This window comes from Diadema setosum, chromosome 1, assembly GCF_964275005.1.
Source record: "Diadema setosum chromosome 1, eeDiaSeto1, whole genome shotgun sequence".
NCBI lineage: Eukaryota > Metazoa > Echinodermata > Echinoidea > Diadematoida > Diadematidae > Diadema > Diadema setosum.
Genome location: NC_092685.1, coordinates 7,661,148 through 7,688,571, shown reverse-complemented (window position 1 = coordinate 7,688,571; position 27,424 = coordinate 7,661,148). Strand labels below are relative to the sequence as shown.

Here is a 27,424-nt window from a genome sequence, read left to right as displayed (position 1 = left end):
TGGGAGGGGGGTATCCCCCTCCCACACCCTCCCCCTCTCGGTCGCTTCGCTCCGTCGCCGAAGATCTCCACCGTCACATAATGTACCCTCCGTATGTTATGACCATATAGTCCTTCCAACTGATTTTTTTACATATGTTGATTCCCTATGAATTTGCTTTTAAATACTCTATGAACGCAACTTTTGTACTCTGTTTTTACAAAAAGTCCCTACCGTGGGAAGGGGGTACCCCCTTCCACACCATCCCCCCATCGTCACATAACCGTGCCCCCGTCGAGATTTTGCCTCCCCCCCCCAAAAAAAAAAAAAAAAAAAAAAAAACACAAACAAACAAACAAACAAACAAACAAAAAACAAAACAAAAACAAAACAAACAAAAAACAAACAAACAAAAACAAAAACAAGTGTTCCGGCGCGCTTGGGAACAGATTCCTGTATTTTGGTAATAAACGTTTGTGGAATATAGTATCATAGAAATAGTGTTTTAATTAACATATTAGTATATAAGGGACTTTTCTCGGGGAAGTTGCAGGATGGATGGGATGGATCCCGGCCCGGTGGAGTGCATGAGCTGGATGGGAGAGTAGGTGATGAGAGCAGGAAGGTGGAAAGAGACCACCTCCCTGATGAGAGCCAGCATCATTGATGGAGCTAGCCCGATTCCCTCTCAATTCTCTTGTACTGTATGTACTCCGCAGAGCGCGTCGTGAGTGCAAAATTACGCAACGCTAATATGGATTGGGATATTGGGATGTATGATCCACGACGGAGAGATCGTGCGTACACAGCAGGTGCACAGAGAGCGCGAGTTGTGCGAGAAGTCGGACGTGAAGGTGATGGCCAGTGATGCACTGCCACTGGTTATTTTCTTGATTAGGATATTCCGAGGAAAATCTGTTACAAGTGCTTCTATTCCCGTACTTGTAAGTGAGCATAATGTCATCAAATTGCAGATACACATATCTGCGTTATCTTAAGTTTTGTTTCAATGTTGTGTCCGTTATTTGCATTTGTTTGGTCCCATGCGTGTATTTTTATGTGGAGAAATGTGTTCTGTCGATGAGAGTACGAGCCTGAGTAGGTAACTAGTCTAGGAACCTAGATCTAAACGTTGTTAATAGGGGATGTAATCAGTCCACTGTAACAACACTTTCTAACAAGATTCTTTGTCGATTTGATTACGCACCCTCCTTGATTTCATCTTATCTAGAGTCTAGATCTAGATCTGGGCTAATCCCAGGGCGCTCCTTCAGTCCTTGTACGCGTTGGGGCTGGGCCGGGGCTAACTCAGTAACTGCGACCAGCCCCAACACTCAGCGTTGGGGCTGCGCATTGTAGCAGATATGATCATGACAGGCGAAGTATAGCGCCTAAATATCAGTATGAAAGAGCAAAAATTCTGTAATATGAAGACTTACAGGTGAAGTTATAATGTTGAAGACTGACTGCGTTCAACTTTTGGTCCTGCCAATATTCCATTTCTGCTCGAATTGATGAGTTAAATACGACTCGGTCGAAAGGAACTTGGGAGAACGATATCTTATACAGTCAATGGATTTGAAACTTGTGCGCATGCGCTGGCCGTCAATTCATCTGTACAGCTGTAGCTTTATGGCAAGGCCGTATCATACTGTTGTGGCAAACCCTCTCGCTGTATATTGCGTTGCTTTCTGGGTGGGTACGCGCGCGCAGGCCTTGTCAGAGGGCTAAAAAGCATTGCGACTCCGCCCAGCACATGAATATTTACGTGCGCAGTGTACTGCATACTGATTTCGAAAATGGTGAATGGGATGGGGAGCTAGGAGATGGACCTGTAAAAAAAAACGTTTTTTCAAGATCATTGGACCAGTGTGAACAAGAACAAGGTGAACGTATGGTAGGAATTAGATAAGAATCTTATGTATACTATAAAAGTAAGTTTTTTTTCTAGTAAAATTCGAAACTTACGGAGGCGCGAAAATCTGTGACAGACTGTGTATGTTTTTCAAGCTTACCGATATAGCACTCTATTGACTCAGGACGCTCCCACAGTGTGTAACTGTGAACACGGAGCGTCCCGGGGTTAGGCCGGGGCTAGCAGCTAGGCTGGTTGCAGTTTAGATCTTCTTCTTCTTCTTCTTCTTCTTCTGATTAAGTCTGCCTCCTTCAATAGACTGAAGATTCTTGCAGACTGGTGCTATTTACATTATAATGCAATTTATTTACAGATATTTACAAGCACATAGAAAATTTGACAAAAAAAATAGCCACTGTGATCAACCGTTAGACGGTTTCGAAATGATCCCACAGATGGCGCTGAAACAATTTCTGACGACAGGGAATTCCAGTTCCTTACAGTTCTTGGGAAGAACGAATGGCGATGCGATTCAGTTCTCGAATATGGTACCTGATAGGAGTGTGGTTGCGATCTTTGCTATAATAATTCCTATAATAATTTGGCCCCCTCACCCAGACCAGGATTGCCTTGCCTTAGATCCGGGGCCAAGAACGTTTGCTTTGGGGTGTTTTTTTTCTGAAGTGGACAACCAAGACTTGTCACTTCTGTCAACTCAATATACAGTCAACTCCGTGTGAGTCGATTTCCACTGAACAGATGAGCTGGGATGACCTGTACACACATCTCTGTCGCTGTACAGGACCTGACCTGAGCCTTGTGGTGAGGTCATTGTGAGAAAAACACACTGACTTCTGTTACTAATACTATTCAACTTTGCATGTAGAGTACGGTAATCTATAGAGGATTAACACACACAATGTCAAAGTATTAAAGCCAAGGCTAACGCTATGATATGAATGTATAAAATCAGGGTAGGCCTATTTTATTTTCATTGACTTTCTTTACGTACTAACCAATTATTTGACACAGACTATGCACCATACAAACCATAGACTTACGTGAAGTGGACCATAAATTTACTGTGGATTTTAAATAGCAGGATGAAATACTATCAAAGTGGTCAAATACACACACACACACAGACACAGACACACACACATGCACTTATACACAATCAGCTTGTATGTGCAACAATCTTCAGGATTGAAGAGATTAGGAGATGAGTCTGAGGAAGAAGAAGAAAAAAAAGTCTTCAACACCAGCAAACCTAAATTAAAAAAACGAAAGAAAACAGTGACAAAAAAAAAAATTCTATTAATATCACCACCGTGCCTATTACATGAAGCATATTCCAGGCCCATACAGCCCCATAAAGCCCATGCGTACATGATAGTAAACAAATCAAGTTCACTTTATCATCTTTGATAGTAAGATGTTTGTAATTGTTGTAAGCAGAAGTGTAAATGTATTCCTAGAGCTGTATACCTCCATGGTGTATTGTAAATTTTCAAAATGATGCACTGCTATCGAAATAAGTAAAGTACTTTGGGTTTGCACACTGTTTCTTTGGAGGGATGCGTGTCTGTAAGGTCCTTGGATTATGTCACAACAGCATCAATATTTAGGGTGACCACATTTGTTTTGTTTGGTATCAGTAAGTTTCATTCTGTTGACTTTTTTTTTTTCTTGCCCTATTAGTCATAAGGAATACAATTTATCACTTAGTCATAAGTTTACCATATGTGTAAGTGCATGTACAACTGTACACCATACCAAATGGTATGTTGTACAGTTCAGAATCTTCAGAATCTGAAGATTCTGAACTATACAAATACACCATACCAAAACTGCTAAATTTGCTCATGTATATGTGACAATCATCACCACCATGCATTGGGCATTTGAACAAATAGATCAATTGAGCACTTCATAGTTGAACTATAACTCATCCCATACCCCATGTCTGTACGCATCTTTTGATACAGATATAGCATTGCCGAAAAAATGAATAAAAGACCCCAACCAGGAGAGACGGAGGAAGACCTCCTCAGACTACAGGAGCAGTTCTTGGCCCAGAAGAGCACACCATCGGTGAAGGTGAAAAAGGCAGACAAACGCAAGGCATCTTATGGTGAATCAAACACTGGTCCCTCTGCTGACACCAGGAAGGAATTCAGCGGAGTGAATGTTGCCAAGGATGTCGTCACGATACCAGGTCTGTCAAATCATATGTCACACTTTCAAACACCTTCTCTTTTTTAGATGTTAAACATGGACAGCTTGTAGCCCTCCACTTTGTAACACAGTCATAGATGCACTGCTTGGTGAATTCTCGTATACAGATATGTGAACTTATAAAGTTGTTCTGGTGCATTGTTGCTCTCTCCTTGTATGAACTGATGCTTTCTGTTGGCAGTCAACATTGACTAAAAACGAATCATTCTCTTGTTATTTTCATCTACATGTATCTTTTTTTTTTCTTTTCTTTTTTTCGAGTGGGGTATGGGAGTAAGAAGAGTGAAGGTGACATTAGCTGCTTAATGTACTGGTATCTTAAAAAAATTCTAGTGAGCAAGCAAACATCAGTTGCCAATAGATGCTAGTTGCCTATGAGTAGGACAAAAATTAGAACAATTCAAGCCTCCTGATTGTGATTATAGACCCCAACATATATTGTTTTTTGATCCTAGTCTTCCTTTGATAACAACAATTACTTTTGTTTGTGCTAGAGTCTCTATTATTCTGTTGATTGTGAGGCATATTGCATATCAAAAAAATAAAGCAGTTATTGCAGTACTTTAATGGATTCTGATTTTTCCCCCAGGGTTACCCCAAGCCATGCCAGCAATGGAGTCACTCCCCAAGAAACGGTCGAAATTCAAGTCTAATCAGCACAATTCTGGTTCAGCCACAGTAAGCTCAATGTGTAGTTCAGCTATCTTTGTTCATGTCTAATTTAATCGAGGTTATGAAGTATTACAGACAATTTACATTTGATTTATCTGATTTTCTTTCTTTTTTTATGACAATTCAAAAGAATAAACCTTTATAACTATTTTAGAGTAATAGTGATTATCCTGTGTCTAAGGTTTAGTGATCTTAATGGGGCATAGTCCCGGTAGTGTAGAGGGCGCTGTTGATGATACTGCCGATCACTGCTAGCATTGTTACGAAGATTACCGAAGTTGAGCTGTCATCAAGAGTAAAGTGCGTAGGTGTTGCTAAGTAACGTTGCCTTTGTTGTCTTCTCTGCGCATCGCGCAGTCTGTAGTAATGCCAGGGTGCGTGCATATGTGCTTGTTATTATGACATCACAAAAGAAGTTTGCTAAAGCTGTCATCCCCCTCAACCGAATCATGAGCCGAACTATGATCGGACCACTGACTACAGTGGATCGGACTTCTTCGGACTCGGGGAAGTGGGCCAAAGCGTAAGCGCTCAAGAGGAGTCGATAGCGTAGGTCTCTATAGGAAACTTGCGCTGTGCGCCCGCGTACGCATTTGACTAAAACACCGGGACCATGCACCTTTAACACGAGGACTGTTCAATTCCAGAACTTATACAGGCTGTGTGTTCGTACTACTTTCTAATCCATTATGAAGTTTTTATATGTTTTCTTCTAGTATGACAAATATCTATGCATCCCTCTTGGTCTCATAAGAGCTAGAGCATAATTTTGAAAGGAATTCTTTCTGAAATATTCAAGTAATTTTGCAAATTGGTGTGCAGTTGTGATTATGTGGCATTAGCAGATCAATGAAATATCAAACATCAAGCACTGAAAGATACAACCGATTTTTAATTGCTCTAAATTTGTCAGTGATCTGATGATCCATATGTAGAAATTTTTGTTGGTGTAATTCTCTTTGACACAATTGTTCTTTGATGTGTTCTTTCATAAAAACTTTCAAGTCAACAGATCAATCATTACGATTACGATATGAATAGCTCTTGACAGTTAAATTAGTATTTTTTTAAATTCATTAATAAAGTAACTTATTGATTGCTTTGAAGTTGTCAGAATGTATATCTGTATCAAAACAATATGATTCTATTTTCCTATTTTGCTGGTTTATTTCTTTGTGTTTGCTAAGACATCAGCATCTGGGCCTCAAGTAGGGCAGAGGATGACCTTTGACCTTGATGATGATGAGGAAGATGACCCAGAAGCTGCTATGGATAGTAAGTGCAGTGAACTGTTTTATCTATTTAACACATTTGATTTTCAATTGTATAAGAATTGTTTTGTTTGTTTATTTGTGTAGTGGAAGTTATAGCATTTCAGTTTTATGTACACGTAGTTACCTACAATAATGCAATTACCGTGTGAATCTGATGGATCTTGCAACATTTCCATTGTAATTTTTGTCAATATACTGGTAAAATGTATTGGTAGTCAAGTTTGCAGTATCATTAATGTATCTTATTTATGGTCATTAACTATTGATGATAAACTATCATTTTCATTACTACTAATATCACTTTGGTAGTGATGGTGTATCAGTGGCATTGGTTGCAACAGTGGAAATGCAATCACCACTATATTTTGATAGATGACATCCATGTTCACATTGTGATTGTAGACATCTTGACTTTGTGATTAATTATTACTTTAATGTTCTTCCAATAGGACATGACACACATATAACAGCAGTGTTGGCAAGGATAATGGTAAGAATAAACAAATATTGGTATATTTGCTGTAGAATTTTGTATGTCAACAGGCATTATTGTTCATATGAGAAGTTTGAGGTACAGGAAGCTTCAATGACAAGATGCTGGATGTAATGATTGTTATTGAACAAATACAGTAGAATGATTCCAAGAAGGGTGTCAGTTTTTCACATTCAGTAAAAGAATGTTCTGTGTTCATTATGTCAATCATTCCACAACATGTGGGCTTTGAATGTCACTTTTCAGTACTTAGACTGTTATTAGAAATAGTGGAGTTCCAATGATAGTATTCAGTGACAATTAATTTGCAGTTTAAAAAGATCAGTGATGGAGGCAACCAAACTTTACTGTCAAATATCACAGTGACCCTGTATAAATATGAGTAGATGAAATGCAATTGTTCATGCAAGTGAATCCAGCGTAAGAAATGTAAGTTTATGTAGTTGCAAGTGGCAACTTTTAAAGCATCCGATCATTGAATTTCTCCATACAGGAACACGACACGAGACAGAAACCTGTGTTTTTGCCCCAAGTTACCACTCAGGGATTTCCCACTGTGCCTCAAAGGAACATCTCAGCCACTAAGGTAACATGTAACCACTGAAGGTTAAATCTGTTAAGTCTCCATCTGTTTACAGAAAACAAAGATTATCATTGCATGTATATTATCTGGCTGAAAGTCCATCAAAAGGAATCATTTTTCTCTGCTCATTTAAGTCATTTGAAGTTGTGCAACATCAGCCCCGCAATGAAACTAATTTCTCACTCTGATGAATTATGCATGAATCTGTGACTCTAACTCTGAGGTAGAATAATTCCATATCATTGACTTGAAGCTAGAATGTTTCAATGAAACATAGTTTCACTACCAGATTTTTGCACAGAAATAAAAACCATACAATGTCAGTGTTTATGTAAAGTTTGCATTACTACTTTCTGAGTTAGATGATGCACAGTTGATCAAATAACACTTAATTTCCAATGACTTTGAATCGATAATCTCCTGGTTTCAATATTGAAAATAAGGCAGAGTGTTTTGTTGGGAAAACAAACATTATGATAGTGTGTCATCAACTGCATTGCTTGTAGTTTTCAACAGTAAGAACCTTTAAATCACATTCACTTCTTTGTCCCAGGCGACAGATGGCAAGTCTAAGAAGAAACAGAGTCTGTTTGCACAGCAGTTTGAGTCAACCCCTCCTGTAGACTTTGGAGTGACACTGGAGCCACCAACAAGAGCAACATTACTAGGGAAACCTGAATCAGAGGAAGTTTCTATGGAAACACAAGGTAATGATGAGCAGCATTCATGTTTGTTGTTGTTATGATTCCTAATTTGTTGGGGGAAAAATGATGAATAATTACGAAGATAAGCACAGACTTTGCCCAGCTGTTATTTATTTATTTATATATTTATTTTTGCTGTTAGATGTACAGAAGATATATGAACACAAAGGCAATCAAATGTAGAAAAAAAGTTTCAGCTAAATCTTTTCTACTGATTCTCTGTGGTTGTCCTTATGCATCATTTTGTTTTAAGAGAGTCAGCACATTTTATGTTGAAGCATTGATTATCAGAGGATCGATAACAAATATAAAATTTTCACAATTGTAAAAGAATCGGCAGAGTCGACCGTCACAGACTCGATGAAGCAGACGCCCACAGAGGTGCATGCAAACACAGCTGCTTTGGCATCGATGACATCAGCACCATCATCAACATCATTTCCGGCCAGCAGATTGCTCGACGGCTCAGGTTTACTTGCAGAAGGTGTCACTGAGGATGTTGCCAAGCAACAAGCACAGGACATTCATCTGGAGAATGTGTCCAAGATGGCTGCTATGTCTGAGGAAGAGATCCTTCAGGAGCAGGCGAGATTGAAAGCAATGCTTGGTAAGAGGGAAAGAAGGGTAAATGCAGACTTGTGGGAATTAACATATGAGACTGGACAGAAATAAAAACAGAAAAAAAGACAAAAGATGAAAAGAGAATGTGTTGATTAATTGCAAATTAGAATATAGATAACATAGGCAGGGAAAAGATTGAGGAATATCTCATTACACTTAAAGCAATTTTGATATTGAGAAGTGGAGACAGACTAATGGAGTCAAAATACACATCTCTCTTTCACAAAAGATGTTGATGGTGATTATTGCCCAATTCTTTCTCAAGCAAGACGCACTTGTACTTATTTCAGATCCAGGTGTACTAGCATTCCTACGCACAAAAAATCAGCGAAGCAAACAGCCACAAGAGAGTGCCAGAGAGGAGTCGATATTGCCATCACATTCAGCAACCAATTCAAGATCACCACCATCATCATCTTCATCAGCAACACCTGTGTCTACAAAACAGGCATCATCACCTCTCAGAGAAGGTGAAGAAGAGATGGATACATCCATGGAACCTAAGACTAGTGAAAGAGGAGCACCCACTCAGGATTCTGGGACCTCAAGTATACGAGAAGCCAGTGTGGGTGGAGAGAAATCAACTCAAGTTGATTCCACAGCAGGTTAGACAAGACTCTCAGGGAATTCAAAGAAAGTCCACCATGCTACTTGTTAAGTACTTTTAACTGATGAAAATATCTCTTATCACTGTACATGTGCTTCATTGATACAAAGCGAAAAGGCCTATGTGTAACATACAATGCTCTTGGTATTTGCTTTTTTGCTGTTATCGTTCTGTTTTCTGTGGGTTTTTACATTGAGCATGTCCATATGCAAAAATAGAACCTGTCAATCAGTCATTTAGGACAGTGTATCATTCAAAAGGATGCAGTTGCAGCTGATTGCCAAAACATGATAGATGATTAATTGTTGCCAAGCAATATTGAAGTACTAACATATTGCACACTTCTGAAAAGTTACAAGATATAAACACGTGTTAATTGACAGTTCGCCAATGAATCAGTCACAATTTACTTGTCTCACCATAGTGTATGATTAGTATATGTGTTGAATATTCTGTACGGTAATTGCTACTTGTGAGAACAGAATTTTAAGCCTCGTCTAGCACTAATTTTCTCTCTCCCTTTATACAGCATTCCCAGTGGAGGTGAATAAAAAGTGGCTCAACATGAAAGTTGTAGAGGGTGACAAGCTTGAGTGGATGAGTGATCTGCCCAAACCTTCAGGCAAGCCTGCGGATAGTAAATCTCAAGCTAGGTTTGATTTCAATGGCCAGCTATTGTCCAGGAATGCCAAAGTGCCTGTCAGGGAGGGGCTGTATCACCATGGAGATGAACAAGAGGTTGGTAGACAAAACTGCATGTTTTGGTTGTCTTTGTTTGTTTCCACTTTGATATGTATTAAAGTTGAATGCCTTCTCTGGCCACCAACAAACAAGTGTTTTTGTTGGGAAAAGATCTCTTTTTCCTTTTCTTTTGGGGTCTTTTTAAAAGCTGCTGTGCTTTTGATCTGTAGAGTACCCTGATTAGACCTATGTTAAGTCATGACTGACAAATCTGCAGTATTGTACAATTTGGTATTTCTATAAGACTTTGTAATGTTTCCCCCTAATTAGTGCTTAGCACATCCAAACTATGTGTAACAGTGGTTTAAAGAAATGAAAACTTCCTATATTTCTCTTGATTCAGTGATATTCTCTCTACAGCATTCCAATTATTCTTGTAATTTGTGATGCTTGTTAAGAGTCAGGATGCATGAAGATAATTATTATCAAAATCTATTCATAATTGTATGAACCGACACACTCCGTGGGGCTTGAACCGAAAATATTAAAACAAGACAAAATAATATTCCAATTTGCTGGACAGGCTAAGTTTACCAAATTAAATGAACCTAGTTTGCTTTCTGCTGTGTGCATAAATAAATCTGTATTCATTTTGGCCAAAGTTACCTTCATACTCGGTATGGCACTTTTTTTTTTTTTTTTTTTTTTTACTTTTTTGATACGTTTTTGATAGTGCTAGAAGCTGCAGGACATCATGTGCCACAGAACTTTGTCTTTGGACAGGAACAGAATATATATTTTCGTGATATACTGTTCACATGACTTTTCAAGAAACCTCTTCTTGTTTGGTCCATGCTAGGCTCCTGGTTACTCTCTGGAGGAACTCTTCACTCTGTCTCGCAGCGCTGTCATCCAGCAGAGGGTCTTAGCCCTGCAGACTTTGGCAAGGGTCATTTATAATGTGAGCAATCTCTTACTCCATCATTGCTAACAAGGGGTTTTCTCTTTTCACCAACTCTTACAAATGTACTTGAAAGATGTGTTCTGATTTTAAGTTGGAATCTTTGAGAACATAATGTTGATAAGGATTATAATGAAAATGGTAATTATTATTACGGTACTAACTGCTACTACAACTTTTGTTTCTACTTATACTACTGCTGCTGCTGCTACTACTTCTACAACTACTTGTAATGTTAATAATCATAATGATAGTGATTTATTATGTTGGTAGAGATAACATCTGTAATGATGGTAACAAATTACGATAGTGATAATAAAATAAAACAGATAAGGCTTATTTCATATAAAATATAATCATCATTACTGCCATACCTAGCCATTATGGACGTACAAACACCTAAACACATGATGTTGAATACTACAGAAACCAACATAAGTTATTCTCCTTTTGACTTGCAGCTGAGGAATTCTCCCAATCATTATGGATGTTGACTACATAATTGAGTGTATTCACTATGTTGTTTCAGTACCGTACAGACAGCCTAGGTGGAGACCTGAAAAGTCCCCTCATATCCAGGCTCCTCAAGGCCGGTGTTCTGTTCCTCCTCCGCTGGGCCATTGATGACTCTAATGAGGGCGTCCTATCAGCTGGCATAGAGGCTCTTGCTGCCTTGATCATCCAACCTGGCGATGAGGTAATCCAGTGAGGCAGGATTCCAATTGTTTGTAGAGCCTTAAGTGTGAAGGAAATACTGTAAAACCGGATATTTTTGTGCGACTAATTTTCCACGCTTGGCCGGGTAAGAAGGGTTTCGCGTGTTTATTATTCCTTGGACTCAATACACCACACACAGGAACATATGACAAGCAAAAATATTCGCGTGCTTTTATTTTTGCGGTACTTTCTGGTTGTGCGAAATGCGCGAAAATTTCAACACCGCGAATATTCCACTTTTACAGAAGACTCTTTTCCTGGAGCACAGCAGTAGACTGGGCTAGGTCTTGCATTGATGTTGACTGTATTTCATAGATGCAGTGATTGTTACCTGCAATAATTGCCACTAAATTTCAACAGCATTGCATAACCAATTAGTTTCAAGCATTGTGATTGTTGCTGCAGTAGCTGTAATACATGTAGCCCTAGTTTGGGATACGGGCCTTGCTGCTGCCATTATACCAATTTCTTCAAATATTTCTCTCTCTTTGCAACAGTAGACATGTTATCCTATTTCATCTTTTTATGCCACACTCTTCTGCCATCAAACTATTAGGAAGCACTGGATAAGATCTACACATGGCATCAGGGATTTGCCGTGCCTCCGATGCTGCCACAGAAGAGAGAGGAAGGAGATGAAGATAACGATGATGATGATGAAGAGGAGGAAGAGGACCAGAAGGAGAGCAAACCCGATCAACACATAGCCAGTCAAGATGTGATCAAGGTATTCTATGTCTCTTTGTCTCATTGCATACCTGTTACAAGACACATTCTGGTTTAAATAGAATCAATCGTCTTCAGATGAAAAGGGCCATTTACTCCTTGGTACTATTAAAAGGTTGTCAGGTTGTATAAAAAAGGCAAAGAAAAATCTTTTGAGATACAGTGGTACTTCTTCGACATACACACAGTGGTAAAGTATTTAACTGTGGCAGCAGAAATGCCAATATTATTTTTAATAAAAATTGTGGAACACTCACCCTGGAAAAGCATAATGAAGCATTCTTAAAGATGAGATGATATTAACTAGAAATGATTAAATGAGGAAAAAACCTCAGATATTTCTCTCAGCAGTTCTATGGAAATGTGAAATCCTTCATTATCAAGGAGGGCAATGCAATGATCTAAATGGAATATTTCACTTGTACACCTATTGTGATACAGAAGGCATCCTTATGTCATATTTTCAAGTGTGTAGTTACTCAATGAAAAAATTGATTGCTCCTTGTAATCTTTGTTCTACTTTCTAGATGCACAAAATGTGCTTCTATTTACCAAAGATATGTCTTGCAAATTGGTCCATGCATGATTAAGTATTGTACTTCACAATTTTCCCCCTTCCTGGTCCACTGTCATTAGGGTCTCCTCAAGATGTCCCTGCTCCCCAGACTGCGATACATCCTAGAGGTTGTCAGACCATCTCCTCCGGCCATCCTCAACTCACTGTCCATCCTCATCCGTATCGCCAGGCACTCGCTTGACTCAGCGCTTGCCGTCTTCCGATGTCCCCGCCTTGTCCGTGTTGTTTTTGCAGAATTTTTGCCAACCACATCATGGACCAGGCAGGGTGTGTAGCTTTTGATTTTGAAGGACATAACTTGTTACCCAGCAGGTTTCTCTTTGAACATAACCTTGCATTGTCATGTGAATAGTTTTGCCTCCACTGACAGCAATTGACTTTAAAGTGGGGGATTGTACTTGGATAAACTTGAAATCATTGATCATGATGTGTGTGATCCATAAAGTGACTGTTGCTGATTTTGGAAACCTGTTCTACCAATAATATTTTGTTGTATTTTTGCTAAACCTGTCATCATTTCTTAATGTTCTGATTCACTGCTGCAGAAGATCCAGTTTCCAACCTGTATGGTCACCCTACTGTTCTTGCAATGAAATTAATCAGAGTGTTGTGCGTCAGTCGTAGATACATAGCAGACACACTGGTGAGTTGGACATCAAATGCCTTGATCACTTGTTGATAAGTCATATCAAATAAAATTCATATCTATTGATGTGTTCGTTTTTTCTTTTCTTTTCTTTTCTTTTGTGGCAAAGAAAGCATTTTATGCTGTCTATCAAATCTTTTTTGTATCTTATGTTTTGTATGTTTGCCTTTCTCTTATTTGAAGCAAGATTTGATACATACTAATGAGCTTTGATAAAAGGCAGAAGGAAATGCAGGGAAAAATAACTACATTTGTTGGGCAGTTCGCTTAGTTTTACAGTGTTAGAGATTACCTACAATTTATGAGTGTCATATGTCATCACATTGTTCCTTCAGAAATGAAACAATGTGCAGTGAAATTCCTTCTTAACCTGTTCTGGTTTCAGGTGTCCAAGCATCCCCTTAAGGCAGCCATTCTGAGATACACATCAGTGGAGCCCACCAACATGAACCTCAATGTAGCGGAGGCGTTCCACCTCAGCACAGAGAGCTTCCGAGCCTGGTCAGCCTGTGTGCGGTATGGCTTCGCATGTGAAGCGTACCGGTGAGTTCAGGGGAAAATATGTGATTTGTCAACAACTAGGAGCCATTCGACTAATGACCAGTGGTATTTTAGTGCCCAATTTACTGGTAGATTTCATTCCAAGTCATATGTTCTGTTCTCTCAGTGGAATGATTTGATAATATTTATGTAACAAAAGTACCAAAATTCTTTATTCCAACCTCTCGTAAGTGTTTTTAAGTGTTGAAGTGATATTGACATATTGACATTTCTGTATCAGTTCAAATTCATACGAATAGCTCGAATCTTTTGACGCATTATTATATCAAAAAGACATGCATCTAATTTTCAACCACTGTCTACATTTCCTTTGCAACATAGTGAAATGTACCCATTGCTGATGCAGCAGCTCCAGCTCTTCCAACGACTATCAGTACTCCCTCTCTCCTCCATGGAAGAAGAGGTCACCTACCAAGTCCACAGGCTACAGCTAATTAGGGCAAGTGCCCTCATTTCCTTACTGGAGGGGGTGGTGCAGGTGGCAGGAACAGCAGCAGAGTTACAAGCAAGATTTGCAATGAGGTGACCTTATATTCCATATATGTTTGATGTTTGGGTTGTTTTTTGTTGGAGGTATTTTTTCTTTTCAAATGCCTTAACTACCGACTTGATTTAATATGACATTTCGTATTCGTATGTTCCCTTAAAGGTCCAGTTTACCTTTGGGAGCAGTGATTTCAAAAATGTTCAAGATATCACATTTGATGCCTATGTGTAGGTCTGTTGTATCATAAAACATCCTACCATATTAAATATTTGCAATGAAACCTAAAATATAAGGAGATATCAGGGTTTTTCTCAGTAAACCGTAACTGTATACGGTTTAGTCTGGAAACATTTTCATTATAACTATTGTTCACATTTTGTGTATTTAACAACACTTAACATCGATTATACGGATTCAAATTTTGACAGTGGTTGTTTCTATCCCTAACTCACATTTTAGAACTATTTTAAAGCACTAATGCTTTCATCTGCAAATGGTAAATTATGCCTTTAACTTGACAATGTACAAGACAAAGCTGTTATATCCATACTTCTTCTGTGCCTGCTCTGCCATTTTGAGATATAATATGCTATTGAATTGGATATGTTGCTTAGTTGCAGTGGTATGTGACATTTTATCTTGCCGTTCATGTAGTTGTAATAGTAAAATCAAGGAACTGCTACTTTGCAAGTATTCCCATTGACTTGCCAACAGCAAGGGAGACATTTCTTTGTCTTAACATAATATCTTTGATGTGGTCATATCTACAACAACTTACATTTGCAGACTGTCTACATATACATGTAAAGTACATTTTGCCATGGGGCATTAGCCATTGTGCACAACTTTTCCTACACTGAGGTTTGAGTTACAAAGGTGTCCAGTAAAGCAGTGGCACAAATATGGTTGTGGCAAATGTTTCACAGTCCCACAGTTTCACAGTGGAAAATGCACAATTTGTCAGTTATGTGAGGGGTATAGCGTTTGTGGGTCCTTTTGGATTTTTAAGAATCAAGCAGAATGATTTCGCATAGTCCAGGGTGGAATCTTTTGATCTACTAAATACTTTCTCTTTTTAGTCAAAAGATTGCAGATCTATCAAAGAAGCAGTTCCCTCTTCACCTTATGTCTCATGAAATGTATATGTGATATGCTTAATTGCTGCTGCACCTCTATGTTGAGACAAAGCTATATAATCATATGTGGAATAATCTTCTTTTGCTTGCATATTCATTAGTGTTGGTTGATGCAGTATTACAAATCTTATGATTCTGATGTTTTGATGTTTATAAAGTTCTTATGAATTTTAGAATAATACTATGCCATAGAGTCAATTACACACTCATTTTCGTTCAAGAGACCGCATAGGATTTCAGGCGTAGGTTTCTAACTCGTAACCTTTCTTTTGACTTTGGTTATACTAGGAATGATGCCACAAACGTGGAGCCATCGCAGGATACACTTAGCCCGCCACCAATCGACTGGAGTCATGTGACTGGGTTGACCACACCCCTTGAAGCATGCGCCCAACGCTGGTTGGTTGAGATGACAGGATGCACTGAGGTCCTGTCGCCAGAGGCCATGTGCCTCGCTGGTAGTGCCCTGGAGTTCTTGGCCACCTTCTATGTCAAGAGTATGCTGCAGGTGAGTCAGATATTGTATCATGTGCGACAATGCTTGTTCTGTTTTGCAGCAAATTGAGATCTGTCTGATGAGTTTTCTCAAGAATAATGCTAGCAGAAATCTGTTCTGTTCTCATTTCCTCATCTCAGTAGTTCTGATCACATCTTTACTGTTTGTTTCCACATATTTCAACTTTTACTTGATGATTGTTGTCGTAAAGTTTTATGCATCTTGCAATTACAAGCTATGTTACACACTTCCTCCATAAATTGAACCTATGCATCGAAAATTGCATGAATAAAAGCAGACAAGTAATTTCTACATGCAGATTGTCTGAGTCATCACATTAATCCCATTTGCAATCAGAAATCTAAAAAGGAAAGGAAGACAAAAATCTCATGTTACTACAGGATTGTATGTTGTAATTTGATAAGGCTGCCTCAATCTTTAAATGTGGGCATTTGATTGTTTGTTCTTCATCTTCAGCCATCCTTCAAAGCCGTTGACTGTCTTGAACACATAGAGGAGTTTGTCACCCATACACTGCTGCCATACATGAAATCATCATCCTTCCATTCAGCCGTCCACAATCTTCAGTAAGTTATTCCTTCCTTCTCTTCTCTCTCGTACATGTATATATTTCCTTTAAGTAGTTGTCAACTTTTGCCTATGTTCTTCAGCATTCATTCCACAATATTATGAAGCTTATCATTCTAGATACACACACAAAATATGAAAAAGGCTCTTAGAAAGCCTTTGTAGTAATTATTAATGGTGAGAAATTTAGTCATATTCCTATCATGTCTAGACGTAATAAAATATTCTTTGAGGCCATAAATTTATTTTTAGGAGCAGAGGGCAGTGATGCTGACTGTTTTTCCTTGATACTTTTCAGATTGCACTCCAGTTTGAAGTATGCAGCATCGAATGCAAAGAGGTACTCTCCCCAACCACTTCCTAGCTTCAGCTGTTACCACGACGACAGTGATGACCGAGTGCATCCCTGTGTCCAGCAAAGGTCAACACTGGGATATAGTATGGCTCTCTTTAGACTGACCCACCAGCTGATCAAAATCCACAAGGGTGTGGCTGCAAAATTTGAACCCATCGCACTCAGCTGCTACATCATTCCTTACCTGGAGAACTTCTGTCAGGAGAACCCGAGTGGAAACAGTGGACTCGCAGAACATTTTGCAATACACGAGCACATGGCAACTTATTTCCTCATCAAAATATTCCAGTGTGTGGTAAGAAACAACAGAAGTGGCTCCCAAGATTTTCGTGACAATCACAGGGCAAGCGGTTGCTATTTTCCTGGAGACTTGCGTGTATCAGTTGTTGTCTGCTTGAAGTAAAGCCTACTTACTATGTATGATCAGTGCATAAGACCCTTTCAAGTACTAAATCTTTCTGAATAGAGGATTAGCAATGTATGGTTCAGGTGAGTCATTGTGAAAGTTATTTCATACGCTATGCATAAAAATTGCAAATAAAGACATGCTGAGCCTTGTGATCTAAACATGCCATACATGTCAGCTTTATTGCTATGAGTGGCTTGGGGTATGATGAGTTGCCTTGGACATTACAAATCTATTGAGTTTCATCAGTCAATTGATATTTATCATGGCTTTAAATCTGGGAGAAAAAAAAAATCAACATTATTTGTTGATTGGCACGTGTGTTTGTCTGTTTAATGCCTTCAAACTATTTTGCATGTTTACATTGTCTGCATGAATATTCCCCATATCTCTGTCTCTCCTTTTGCATTTACTTCTGTTTCTGTAGCCTATTGTCCAAGAGATGTTTTATTTTGTTTTCCTTGTAAAGTAACACATGTTTTCCCTTGAGTTTAGCTCTGACTCACAGTCTCTCCTTTTTTCTCTTTTTTACCACTCCTACTTTCTGTTTCCCCTCCATATGATGCCTTGTCACTCCTTATAGGGTGATATTCATTTTATAAAAAATGATATGTGTCTGTGTATTGATAAAATCATATTTTACTAATGCTGTGATGAAATGGATCTGGTTTGTTTGAATAGGTTCAACAGGTGGAGTCTTGCAAGCATCACAGCAAGCTGTACCACAAGGCAGCCATCAAGCTGTTTGCCCGCCTACATCCAGGCTGCGAGCATTTCGCACATGATCTCATGTCCACTGTCCTCTTCAGCACTGAATTCCTCTCGTGAGTATTGCAGGTCATGTGACCACTGATGAACACAAGTGGCAAATACTTCTTTCAGCTTCATTTTGTCTTTTCATGGTCTACGATAAGAATACTGAAATGGTAAAAAAAAATTTCATTAAGTCCCGATACCCCTCAGTTGTGTCCTTGTTCATTATAGTTTACCGTAGAAAATTTTAAAGACTGCCATTTTGAAACAGGAATATTCAAGTGAAAGAAATCACTGCAGTACTTAACTGAACATAATGGGGCTAAGGTGGCATCAGCTTAAGAGGTGATGTTGCTCACTTTCACAATAGTGCAAAGTTATTTCATTTGTGCATAAAATTTTGGTACTATGGAAGCTGCAGATCATATCTTGAAGGCTTGGAACTGCTTGAGAAATCTGACATTAAAAGAGGTCTAATTGATCAAAGACCAAGTATCAGATTTATTTTTTTATTTTTTATTTTTTTTAGCAGATATGCTAGTAATGGAAGTTATTTCAATTTTTTTTTCCCCATTTCACTAAGACTTGGGAAGATATAGTAATAAAGTGCAAAAAATAAGTTGCATATTTTATTTATCCATTTATTCATTCATTTATTATTATTATTATTATTATTATTATTATTATTATTATTATTATTATTATTATTATTATTATTATTATTATTATTATTATTATTATTATTATTATTATTATTATTATTATTATTATTATTATTATTATTATTATTATTATTATTATTATTATTTAAATCTACAGAGAAGGCAGTGTAGGGGACCCCATGGCAGCAGACTTGGCTGAATTCCTCACATTTTCTGATGCAGGTGATAGCTCATCACCTAGTGAAAAACCAAAGGAGCGTAGTCCAAGCCGTGGTGAGCTTCTGAATGATGCTTATCTGAAGCTGGACAGCATCAGAAACCTGTACATGGTGTACTTTGGGAAGGAGAAGAATTCATTGCCAAAGTCAAGGTAAGCTAGTCCATAATCATTTTCCTATCCTTTCATCAGCAGTTCAGAGTGGGTGAATTGATCAATCTCAGTGATTTTCTTGCACAGGATTGGCAAACTGCATGTTAGCTCAACATTCATAAATATACCGATGAGATGTGATGATGCTAGTCTGTGCTTCAGGGCAGCAAGAATAAATGAAAGAAAATGATAATAATGATTGCCCCAAGTTATGCCTTTCTAACAGTCTAGAAAGGTAGAATGTACTTTCTCAATCTTCATTATTGCTACTCTGCATTGATCACAGCAAAGTAAATGTTGAAATGTGATTTGAATTAAATTTAATCAGTGTGCTGCTGTTTGTTCATTCTTTCTTTGCTGTATGGTATTTCGTCGCTGGGGCGACAAGACCTCGTATCTACAAAATGTCAAATGTTCAGGAGAGCCAAAAAACATGGTGGCCAAAGCATTGTGGCGAATGGGATAGCCTTTCCTTTGACATGCCGTGGTGGCTTCATTTTTGGAGTAAGACAGTTGGGATTTGGACAGGACATCACTTAACCCATTATTTGACCATTAATCAAAAAAAGTCATTTTCACCAAAATTGCAGATACAAGGTCTTGTCACCCCAGCGACAATTTGTCATGTGTTAAATATTTAGAATTGTCAGAGGGACTTGATAAGTACCATCATATATCTCTTCGACTGTGCAATATTTTTACAGATCCCGTTTTGTTGGTAGACCTCATGAGTTGTCCAGTCTGGCGTTCCCCCCACTCACTGGTCCACTCCTTCCACTGGACTGGCCATTCCTACCACTGGTCCAGCTCTTCTCTGAGGCACAGAAAGCGTGAGTTTTGGGCTCTTTCATAGAAAATCTTAACCCAGTGATGCTATGTTCATGCACACAAGGTTTGTTTGTTTTGTTTTTGTTTTTATATAAAAGATAATCAAGTGCATGACTCTACGTGCATGATTATGATAAATATGGTGACACAAGTGGGGATTTTTGGGGTAGTTTGGTTAGTTTTCTTTACATTGGTATGTCTTGCTTTATTTTCTTTATGTTATATGTCTTTATATATCTTCATGTTTTATGTTACATGGATCTATCAGTTGTGTAATTGAGCTGATATAAATCATGCTCTTCCCCATGACCAATGCAGTGCATGAAGTGTGTATGATAGTGTACACTGCACTCCCATTATAACGAACACCGTTATAACAAAATTCTTGTTACAATGAAATAAAAATCCAGGTCGCAAAATTATCGGCTCTATGTTTTTTATTTTGTTTATTTGTTTGGTTATAACAAAATTCTGATATAACAAAAGGAAACTGCCTTTCCTGAGGACTTTTTGAGAACGGGAATCCACTGTACAATAGAGCACAAAGTAAAACAAAGTTTGTCAAATGTATTGTAAGGCAGCTGGTATCAAGTGCATTACCAGTAGGTAAAATGTGGATTTGTAAGATGTCATATGGAAACAGCAGAGGGATTGTGGATGAACAAAGTTTGACTCAATTAGCACATGGTTTTTTGAGTTTTTTTTTTTAAATCTCCAGTGTATGCCTATCAAATGTTATACAATTAATGTTTCTTTGGTACTCATATTGTTGGAAATATTTTGTATTGTGCCAATAAACTGACTGAAATATGATACAGTCAGAATGTTCATTTTCTCAGTCTGTTTAACTGCTGAACATGAGTTCAGTCATTTGTAAAAGCTCTTCTTCTGTATCATGCTTCATTCATACATGTAGAGAGATGAAGGGTCAATCGGTCAAGTCCCTGCCCCCTTACATCATGGCTGCAGTCACTGACACCCTACGCTGGGTCTTCATGCTGGAGACATGGCGGCCGGATAGTCTCAAGTCCATTCCCCTGGCTGCCAAGATTGCACGACTCTACTGTGTCTTCCTCACAGGTGGGACATTGTCAGCATGTCCAATAAGTTTGTTCCTAGGACAGTTCTTGTTATGACGTGTATGGCTATATGAGTTAATCCTATGCTGCATGCCCCTTTAATATTTGTTGTTGTTGCTTTTCTTTTGTCTGGATGTAATTTATTTGATGTGTAAAGATAAATATGCCACCCCACAAGCATCCTAGAGATGATCCATGTATCCATATTTGTTTTGTTTTGTGTGTTTTTTTTTTTTTTTTGTTCACCATTAATCAGCTGTATAGCAGAGCATACGCTTTACCTATGAACCAAGTTGAATTCATAAATCTTAATAGTCATTTGAAATATTCACTTGCACCATCATCATCATGTTGAAGAGTATAATTATGTTAGCTCCATCAAGTGTGTACAGCCTCTATTCCCCTTTGCTTCTCAGTTGGCAATATGCACTTGTATGCATTTTCTGTTCCAGGACAGCTTGTGCACTCACAATAAACACTGATTAACATTTTGGAAAAATAAAATAATGGTAGACAAAAGTGAGTGAAATAAAGAAGAGTGAGAGGTTGAACTCATGAACTGTCCCTGTTTGTCTTGCATATGATTCTAGTCAGTGAATTTGATAAACAGGAAGGAATCTACAGTCTAGGAATGTTGAAACAGGTGTGAAAACAACAATCTAGGAATTTCAGACAGGTGTGAAAACAAAGTGCTGGACCTGTGTGGATTTATCTGTTGATCAGTAATGTGGAGAAATGTGTTGTGGGCATGACAAATATGAGAAAATGCTTTTTTTTTTGCTTAGGTATGCTATTCCTTAATGCCAGGAATGTTTTTACAGGTGTCCCAGAAAAACAAGAGATATAAATAATTGTTTATGCTATGTTGAACAGGTGTTGGAAAGTATGTCAAATACAACCCAAGAGTTGTTGAAATGACCAATCTAATGCAACGTGAATACATTCAATAACCTAGTCTACAGGTTTATTCAAATTCTGTGTGTACTTACTTCCTTGACTGTTATTTTGATAACAAAATCTGACCTAGCCTGAGTGATGGAGTCAGGCAGTCACATCTTGCTGTTGCAGGATATTATGAACCGTCTTTTTTAATTTTCAACAGTCCTCATTTTGATATGTATCTGGCAAACTTATGATTCTGTCTTTCTATGTGTGAAATGTGCTTTGTCTTTCTGCAACATAAAATCTTTAAGTATACACATATACACAATACCTGTGTACATGTTTGTATGTGTATGTGTATGTATGAATGTATGTATGTATTTATGTATATAGGTATTTGTATACATATGTACATATATGAATTTAATTTATGTATGTCAGTTTTCCTTTGTTTACATGTGTTTAATTGCATGTGTATGCATATTTGTGTGAATGTCTATAAAGGAGTAATTTTCTTTCTTGTCTTTATTTCTTCCTCTCTCTCTTTCCAGCTGGTGACTTGTTCATGGAGCCATCAGTTCATCATTACCTCTCAGCATTGTTCAAGATCTACACCACCTCAGACAATATGAAGGCACTCAACTTTGATCAGAAGATACCTGGTCTAGCATCATTCCATGACCTGTAAGTAAATCACACATTAAGTATTGCAAATTCTGACCAATCGAGGAGCTGCGCTGGTTACACCAATTTTCTATTCTTGTCAACTGGACATTATACATGCTGTCCAATTTGTAAGATTAAAGCTTTGTGTTGCAGAACCAGACATACAGTTGGGAGTAAGGTGTTCAGGTAATAGTAGCTGATTGCCTTTGTTATTTTGTAGTGTCTTGTGTGCTTTGTATGTTACATATACATGTGAATGTACATTGGAGTATGCATGTGTGAATGAAACTACAGGTTTACGTACAGGTGTGTGTATATTGCAAAACAAGATAGGTTGATGAATAGGTAGATAGATAGATAGATCAGTAGATAGAGATGCAGACAGAGATAGGTGTATAAACAGGTGGATGAATAGATTGACAGACAGATCTATAGACAAACAAAAAGTAAATTTATATAGTGAAGAGGGAGAGAGGGAAAATTAATGCTTCAGTTACTTTGTATGAACATTCACTTTATTCTGGCAAGTAAATATGCAACTGTCCATGTCTCTTGAAAATGGGGTGAAGGAAAGTAAGATATTTGTAGGAAGCTTAGTCAGCAAGTGGAGAACATGATCTTGATGCTGTTTGTTTCAAAATTACTTTTCAGGTACATTGCTGCACTGTCCCAGTATGAGGCGGTGTCCTTCGGAGACCCACTCTTTGCCCACGTAGTACTCCTCCCTCTACAGCAGAGGTTCAGTGTCCACCTTCGCAAGGCCCTCTGGTTTGACCATATTGATGTCATCAGGACACTGTCATTACGTCCATCCCAGGTATGCATTGCCAAGGTCTCAATACTTTCTCAATTTTATATGCTTTGAATGACTCCAGTTGTGAATAATGACAGATATGAAAGAGTGATCATCATCAGATAACAGTAACTCATTACAAAAGACTATTTGTCAAGTAATAATTTAAGGCATGAATGTTTTCATTGAGTGCTATGAATACGCTTGCAGACCTAGCACCTTTTTGATTGCATGATGTAGAGTTGTATGAGAGTTGCACCTGTAGACACTCATATGTTTTTCTGAATATCCTTGCCATTTACTGTATACACCGAATATTTTGCAAGGTTTTCATTTCGAGTTGGGTGCTTTTTGCAAATTTAAAAACACACACACAAAAATTACCTCTGCTCCCGACACAAATATGACATGCATGCATACTTTCTCCGTTCAGTACTGTACTCCACAATCGCGAATTTAAGTACTTACAAAATTATTGAGAAGTCCCGATTTGTGAAAAATTAGACCCGCTAAATATGTGGCATATGTGACCATGCATCACAAAACAAACAGAGAGTCACCAGTCATGAAATTTTAGTTAAGAGCATATTCTGAAAGAGCAGACTTTAAGCTTTAAAATGATGTATAAATCAAATCAAATGGACTCTCCTATCCTATCTAAATATTAGAAAGAAAGCACACACTCAGGAAAAGTGTGAACTGAGAAAAGAGGCTCTGACGTACAGTGTCTATTCAAACGCTTAATCTTTACCAAGCCGTGCTGGCTGTGCGATGAATGGGACAAAAAATAGGATGTAAACCACCGGAGTAACAACAATGAAGGGATTATCAGATTAAACTGAAATTGATCATGACTCATTAACACATTCTGTCTATAATTAATGCCAACTTTCAAAGCAGTGGCATCATCCTTTCAAAAGTTATTACTTAGAGTTGAAAGTGAAGAGTGTGTACAAGGTTTTCAAGAAATGAAAAGGGGACTCTCAAGACACACCTAATCACACTATTTTACCAAAAAAATGTTCAAGATAAACTGCTAAAAAACACACTTTCCTTCCCGTTTTATGACCCCAAATTTTAGCATAATGTAGAAGAAGACCTGCTTTTTCAGGAAATATGAAAAAGTCAAGATCGGCTAGGTTGACTCATTTCCCCTATTTTCAGTCCTCACACAAAATCAGTGTGTGCGACTTTTTGTTTGTTTTGTGATGCACGGTCACATATACAGTACCTTGTCTGTATTGTGCAGCTGACTGCAATTTTGTGGTAATACTTTTACATATACTTCCTTTCCTTTCCCTTGCCAGTGTCTCATTCCGATGGAGACCTTCCTGCACCCATGTGAGGAAGAGGCTGACCTAGTGGAGGTCTACTTCAGCAGTCTTCACCGTGGCAAGGTGCGGCCCACCTGGTCTCCCATCATGCATCTGGTAGCCGTGCACCATGTGGTCAGCTTCGCCTTCAGCCCCAAGGCTGGCGGGACTGAGGGGGAGGCAGTCAGGACTGCCAGAGCCCAGCTGAAAATTGTGAAGGGCATCCTGGCACTTCAGAATGAGGTAGGGTTCAGACACTGAGGCATGTTTGAGAGAGGGCATCTCATGTATAGGGATAACAAGAAGGAAGCCTTAATCTTTCATGTATATATTGATCACTGGTGACTGTGATAATTGAGAGTTACATGTACAGTTTGTATGCAACCATTGTCTATAATAAATAGGTTAACAGTTCATTGAAAAATCTTCCATTTAGTTCCAGCAATATTTGATTCTTTCATTTGGACTGATGCATCTTGCTTCATTGTTTCTAAACAGGACGAAACCCACTTCAATACAAGAAAAACATGTAACCACAAACAAAAAGTTAAAAGAAGAGCATTAAGCTAACTCTGTGTCACAACGATCATCATTGATTATTCCTGTACATGTTCTCACCCACTTGTATACTAGAATATTTCATCAGTGGTTGATGTTGTTACTCATATCCCATATGTTTGACCAATAGAAACTAGCTGTACAAAAATGAGAAAAAAAAAAATATCTAAACATGTTAATGACTCACTATAGAAATAGGAAGGAAATACATTCCTCAGTATCTGGAAAGATCTAAACTCATGCCAAATGCAATAGCGGTGTTATACTTTCAGTGATATGAGGACTAAGTTTTGAAATGTGTTAAGTGCTAGAATGTCATATGAGCTTGCTCATTCTCCTAGGACCTGAAGCAGTTACTGCTGCTGTACAAAGGCCCCAGCTCCAGTGACCCCAAGGGGTACACCCTGCACAACTCTCTGCCTCAGGACCGGGCCAACATCCTATTTGCAGCCGAGAGACTGGCACAGGAGCGACGGAAGTAGCTCCCCTGGAGAAGATCAAGGGGACAGGGAAACCTTGATGTGAGGGTCTGGGGGTGAGTGATAGTGTGTTGCAAGTGGAAATCACTTTGTATGACTGGTGACCTAGTCTCTGGTGGTGAGGTGTTAGTGGCAGTCCCTCTGCTTATGCAACTTTATACTTCATAGTCCAGCCTAAAATGTTTGCTTAGGAAAGCAGATTTTGTTTCATACTTGATGCATCCTGACAAACCCTGTTTTTGTGCTCTGTTAGTCTTATACTGTTTTTTGTTTTTGTTTTTTAAATGACAAAATGGGTGTTCCTCTTTGTTTGAGATGTAGTCCACTCTTGAATCATACCTCCCTCTACTGGTCAGTTGCAAACATCGTTTTAATGCATTTGCATTTTGTGGAGACAAATGTCAAACAAGTAACCAGTCAGTAAAGTTTTTGGCTGATATGGTTGTTACTTCATTGTAGACAACATTTTAATGATACTTTCACCCTGTCTACAGTGTGAACACAACCTTATGTACATTTCAAGACTTGAATATATGCATTGAGTAAACTGTTAAAAAATGAAGTGCACCTCTGTGGATGTGTTATATATCATTACAAGTTATCTGTACTTAATAATGATGTGCTGAATGTGAATGGAACAAGGTATTCTTCTTTTCCATCTTTTTCACAAAACTCAGGCCTAGTGAACTTCATCAGGCCTTTAAGTGAGTTTACACTTGATAGGTGTGACTGAGATCATTATGTAACTTACATCCATTTCAGTGGAAATGTGTTGAGCAGCAGGAGACCACCGGGGTAATAACTTCTGAGAGTGAAAACTACAGATTGAAAGACATTCAGCTCATTTTACTTAAGTTTTTTATTTGGGGTAAAAACTCTGTGCTTTGTAAGAATATCTTTTCAAGGACTCCACCATGCATTGAGCAGGTATTATACAGTAAACAAAGACAGTAATTTGGGACATATACCATTGAAGGTGTGCTATATCTGTTATCCTTGTTATGCATTGCATGTTTCTTCTCCAAAGAGTCAATTTTTTTTCCATCTTTTATTTAGGAGTGTCTCTATGCATACATTATTCACATTGAACCAGTGGTACATGCTTGCTGATTTGTTGCAATGTCAGTCTGTTCAGAATTTGCTATCTCTTGAAGTACACTAATCAAACAAATTGTTTACTCGCTGCTACAGATTTCTGAATAAGGCACATCAATGTAACACTGAGTAGTGTGCTTCTTGCAAGCACCAAGCAATCTGTGTTCATCCTTGATGCCATACAATAGTCACTTTTTGTACATTTCCTTCCTTTTTTATATCACCAACTTATTTATATTAAACAAAAAATTTGTTCAAGCTTCAGTGAGCACACAATGGGAGTAATTTTGAAGGAAAGAATGTAGTCCAGGCATACAAATTATCCTCCACATGATTTCATGACATCCAAAGGTGGAACAAATTATTTTCAACAAAGTCATTACTTGACCTTTTAGGTCAGCTTAGGCTGTTAGCTCAAGGTGTAAGTAACACCTATAATGGATTTAGCCTTTCTTCAGGATTTATACAAGAGAAATCAGTGAGCTGAAATTTTTCAAGAACTACTTTTTTTTTTGGATAGTATTTCCTTTCAGTAATCCACATATTTCTCTTCTTAATTTTGAATGGTGATGGATTTTACCTC

General features: G+C 38.2%; 1 protein-coding gene across 1 annotated transcript; it reads left to right on the top strand.

Moving 5' to 3' along the window:
- Nucleotides 1-845: 845 nt before the first annotated feature.
- On the top strand, nt 846-25,749 carry LOC140234595 (RNA polymerase II-associated protein 1-like). Its single transcript, XM_072314626.1, has 28 exons — nt 846-923; nt 3,823-4,052; nt 4,662-4,750; nt 5,932-6,019; nt 6,468-6,508; nt 7,005-7,097; nt 7,648-7,801; nt 8,130-8,405; nt 8,710-9,024; nt 9,556-9,764; nt 10,567-10,668; nt 11,198-11,365; nt 11,942-12,112; nt 12,748-12,955; nt 13,234-13,331; nt 13,720-13,877; nt 14,217-14,417; nt 15,807-16,026; nt 16,492-16,601; nt 16,901-17,252; nt 18,045-18,187; nt 18,936-19,148; nt 19,853-19,978; nt 20,893-21,056; nt 22,489-22,621; nt 23,255-23,420; nt 24,704-24,952; nt 25,609-25,749. The coding sequence occupies exons 2-28, from the start codon at nt 3,842-3,844 to the stop codon at nt 25,747-25,749; spliced, it is 4,599 nt and encodes a 1,532-aa protein (XP_072170727.1). The 5' UTR covers nt 846-923; nt 3,823-3,841.
- The last annotated feature ends 1,675 nt before the right edge of the window (nt 25,750-27,424 follow it).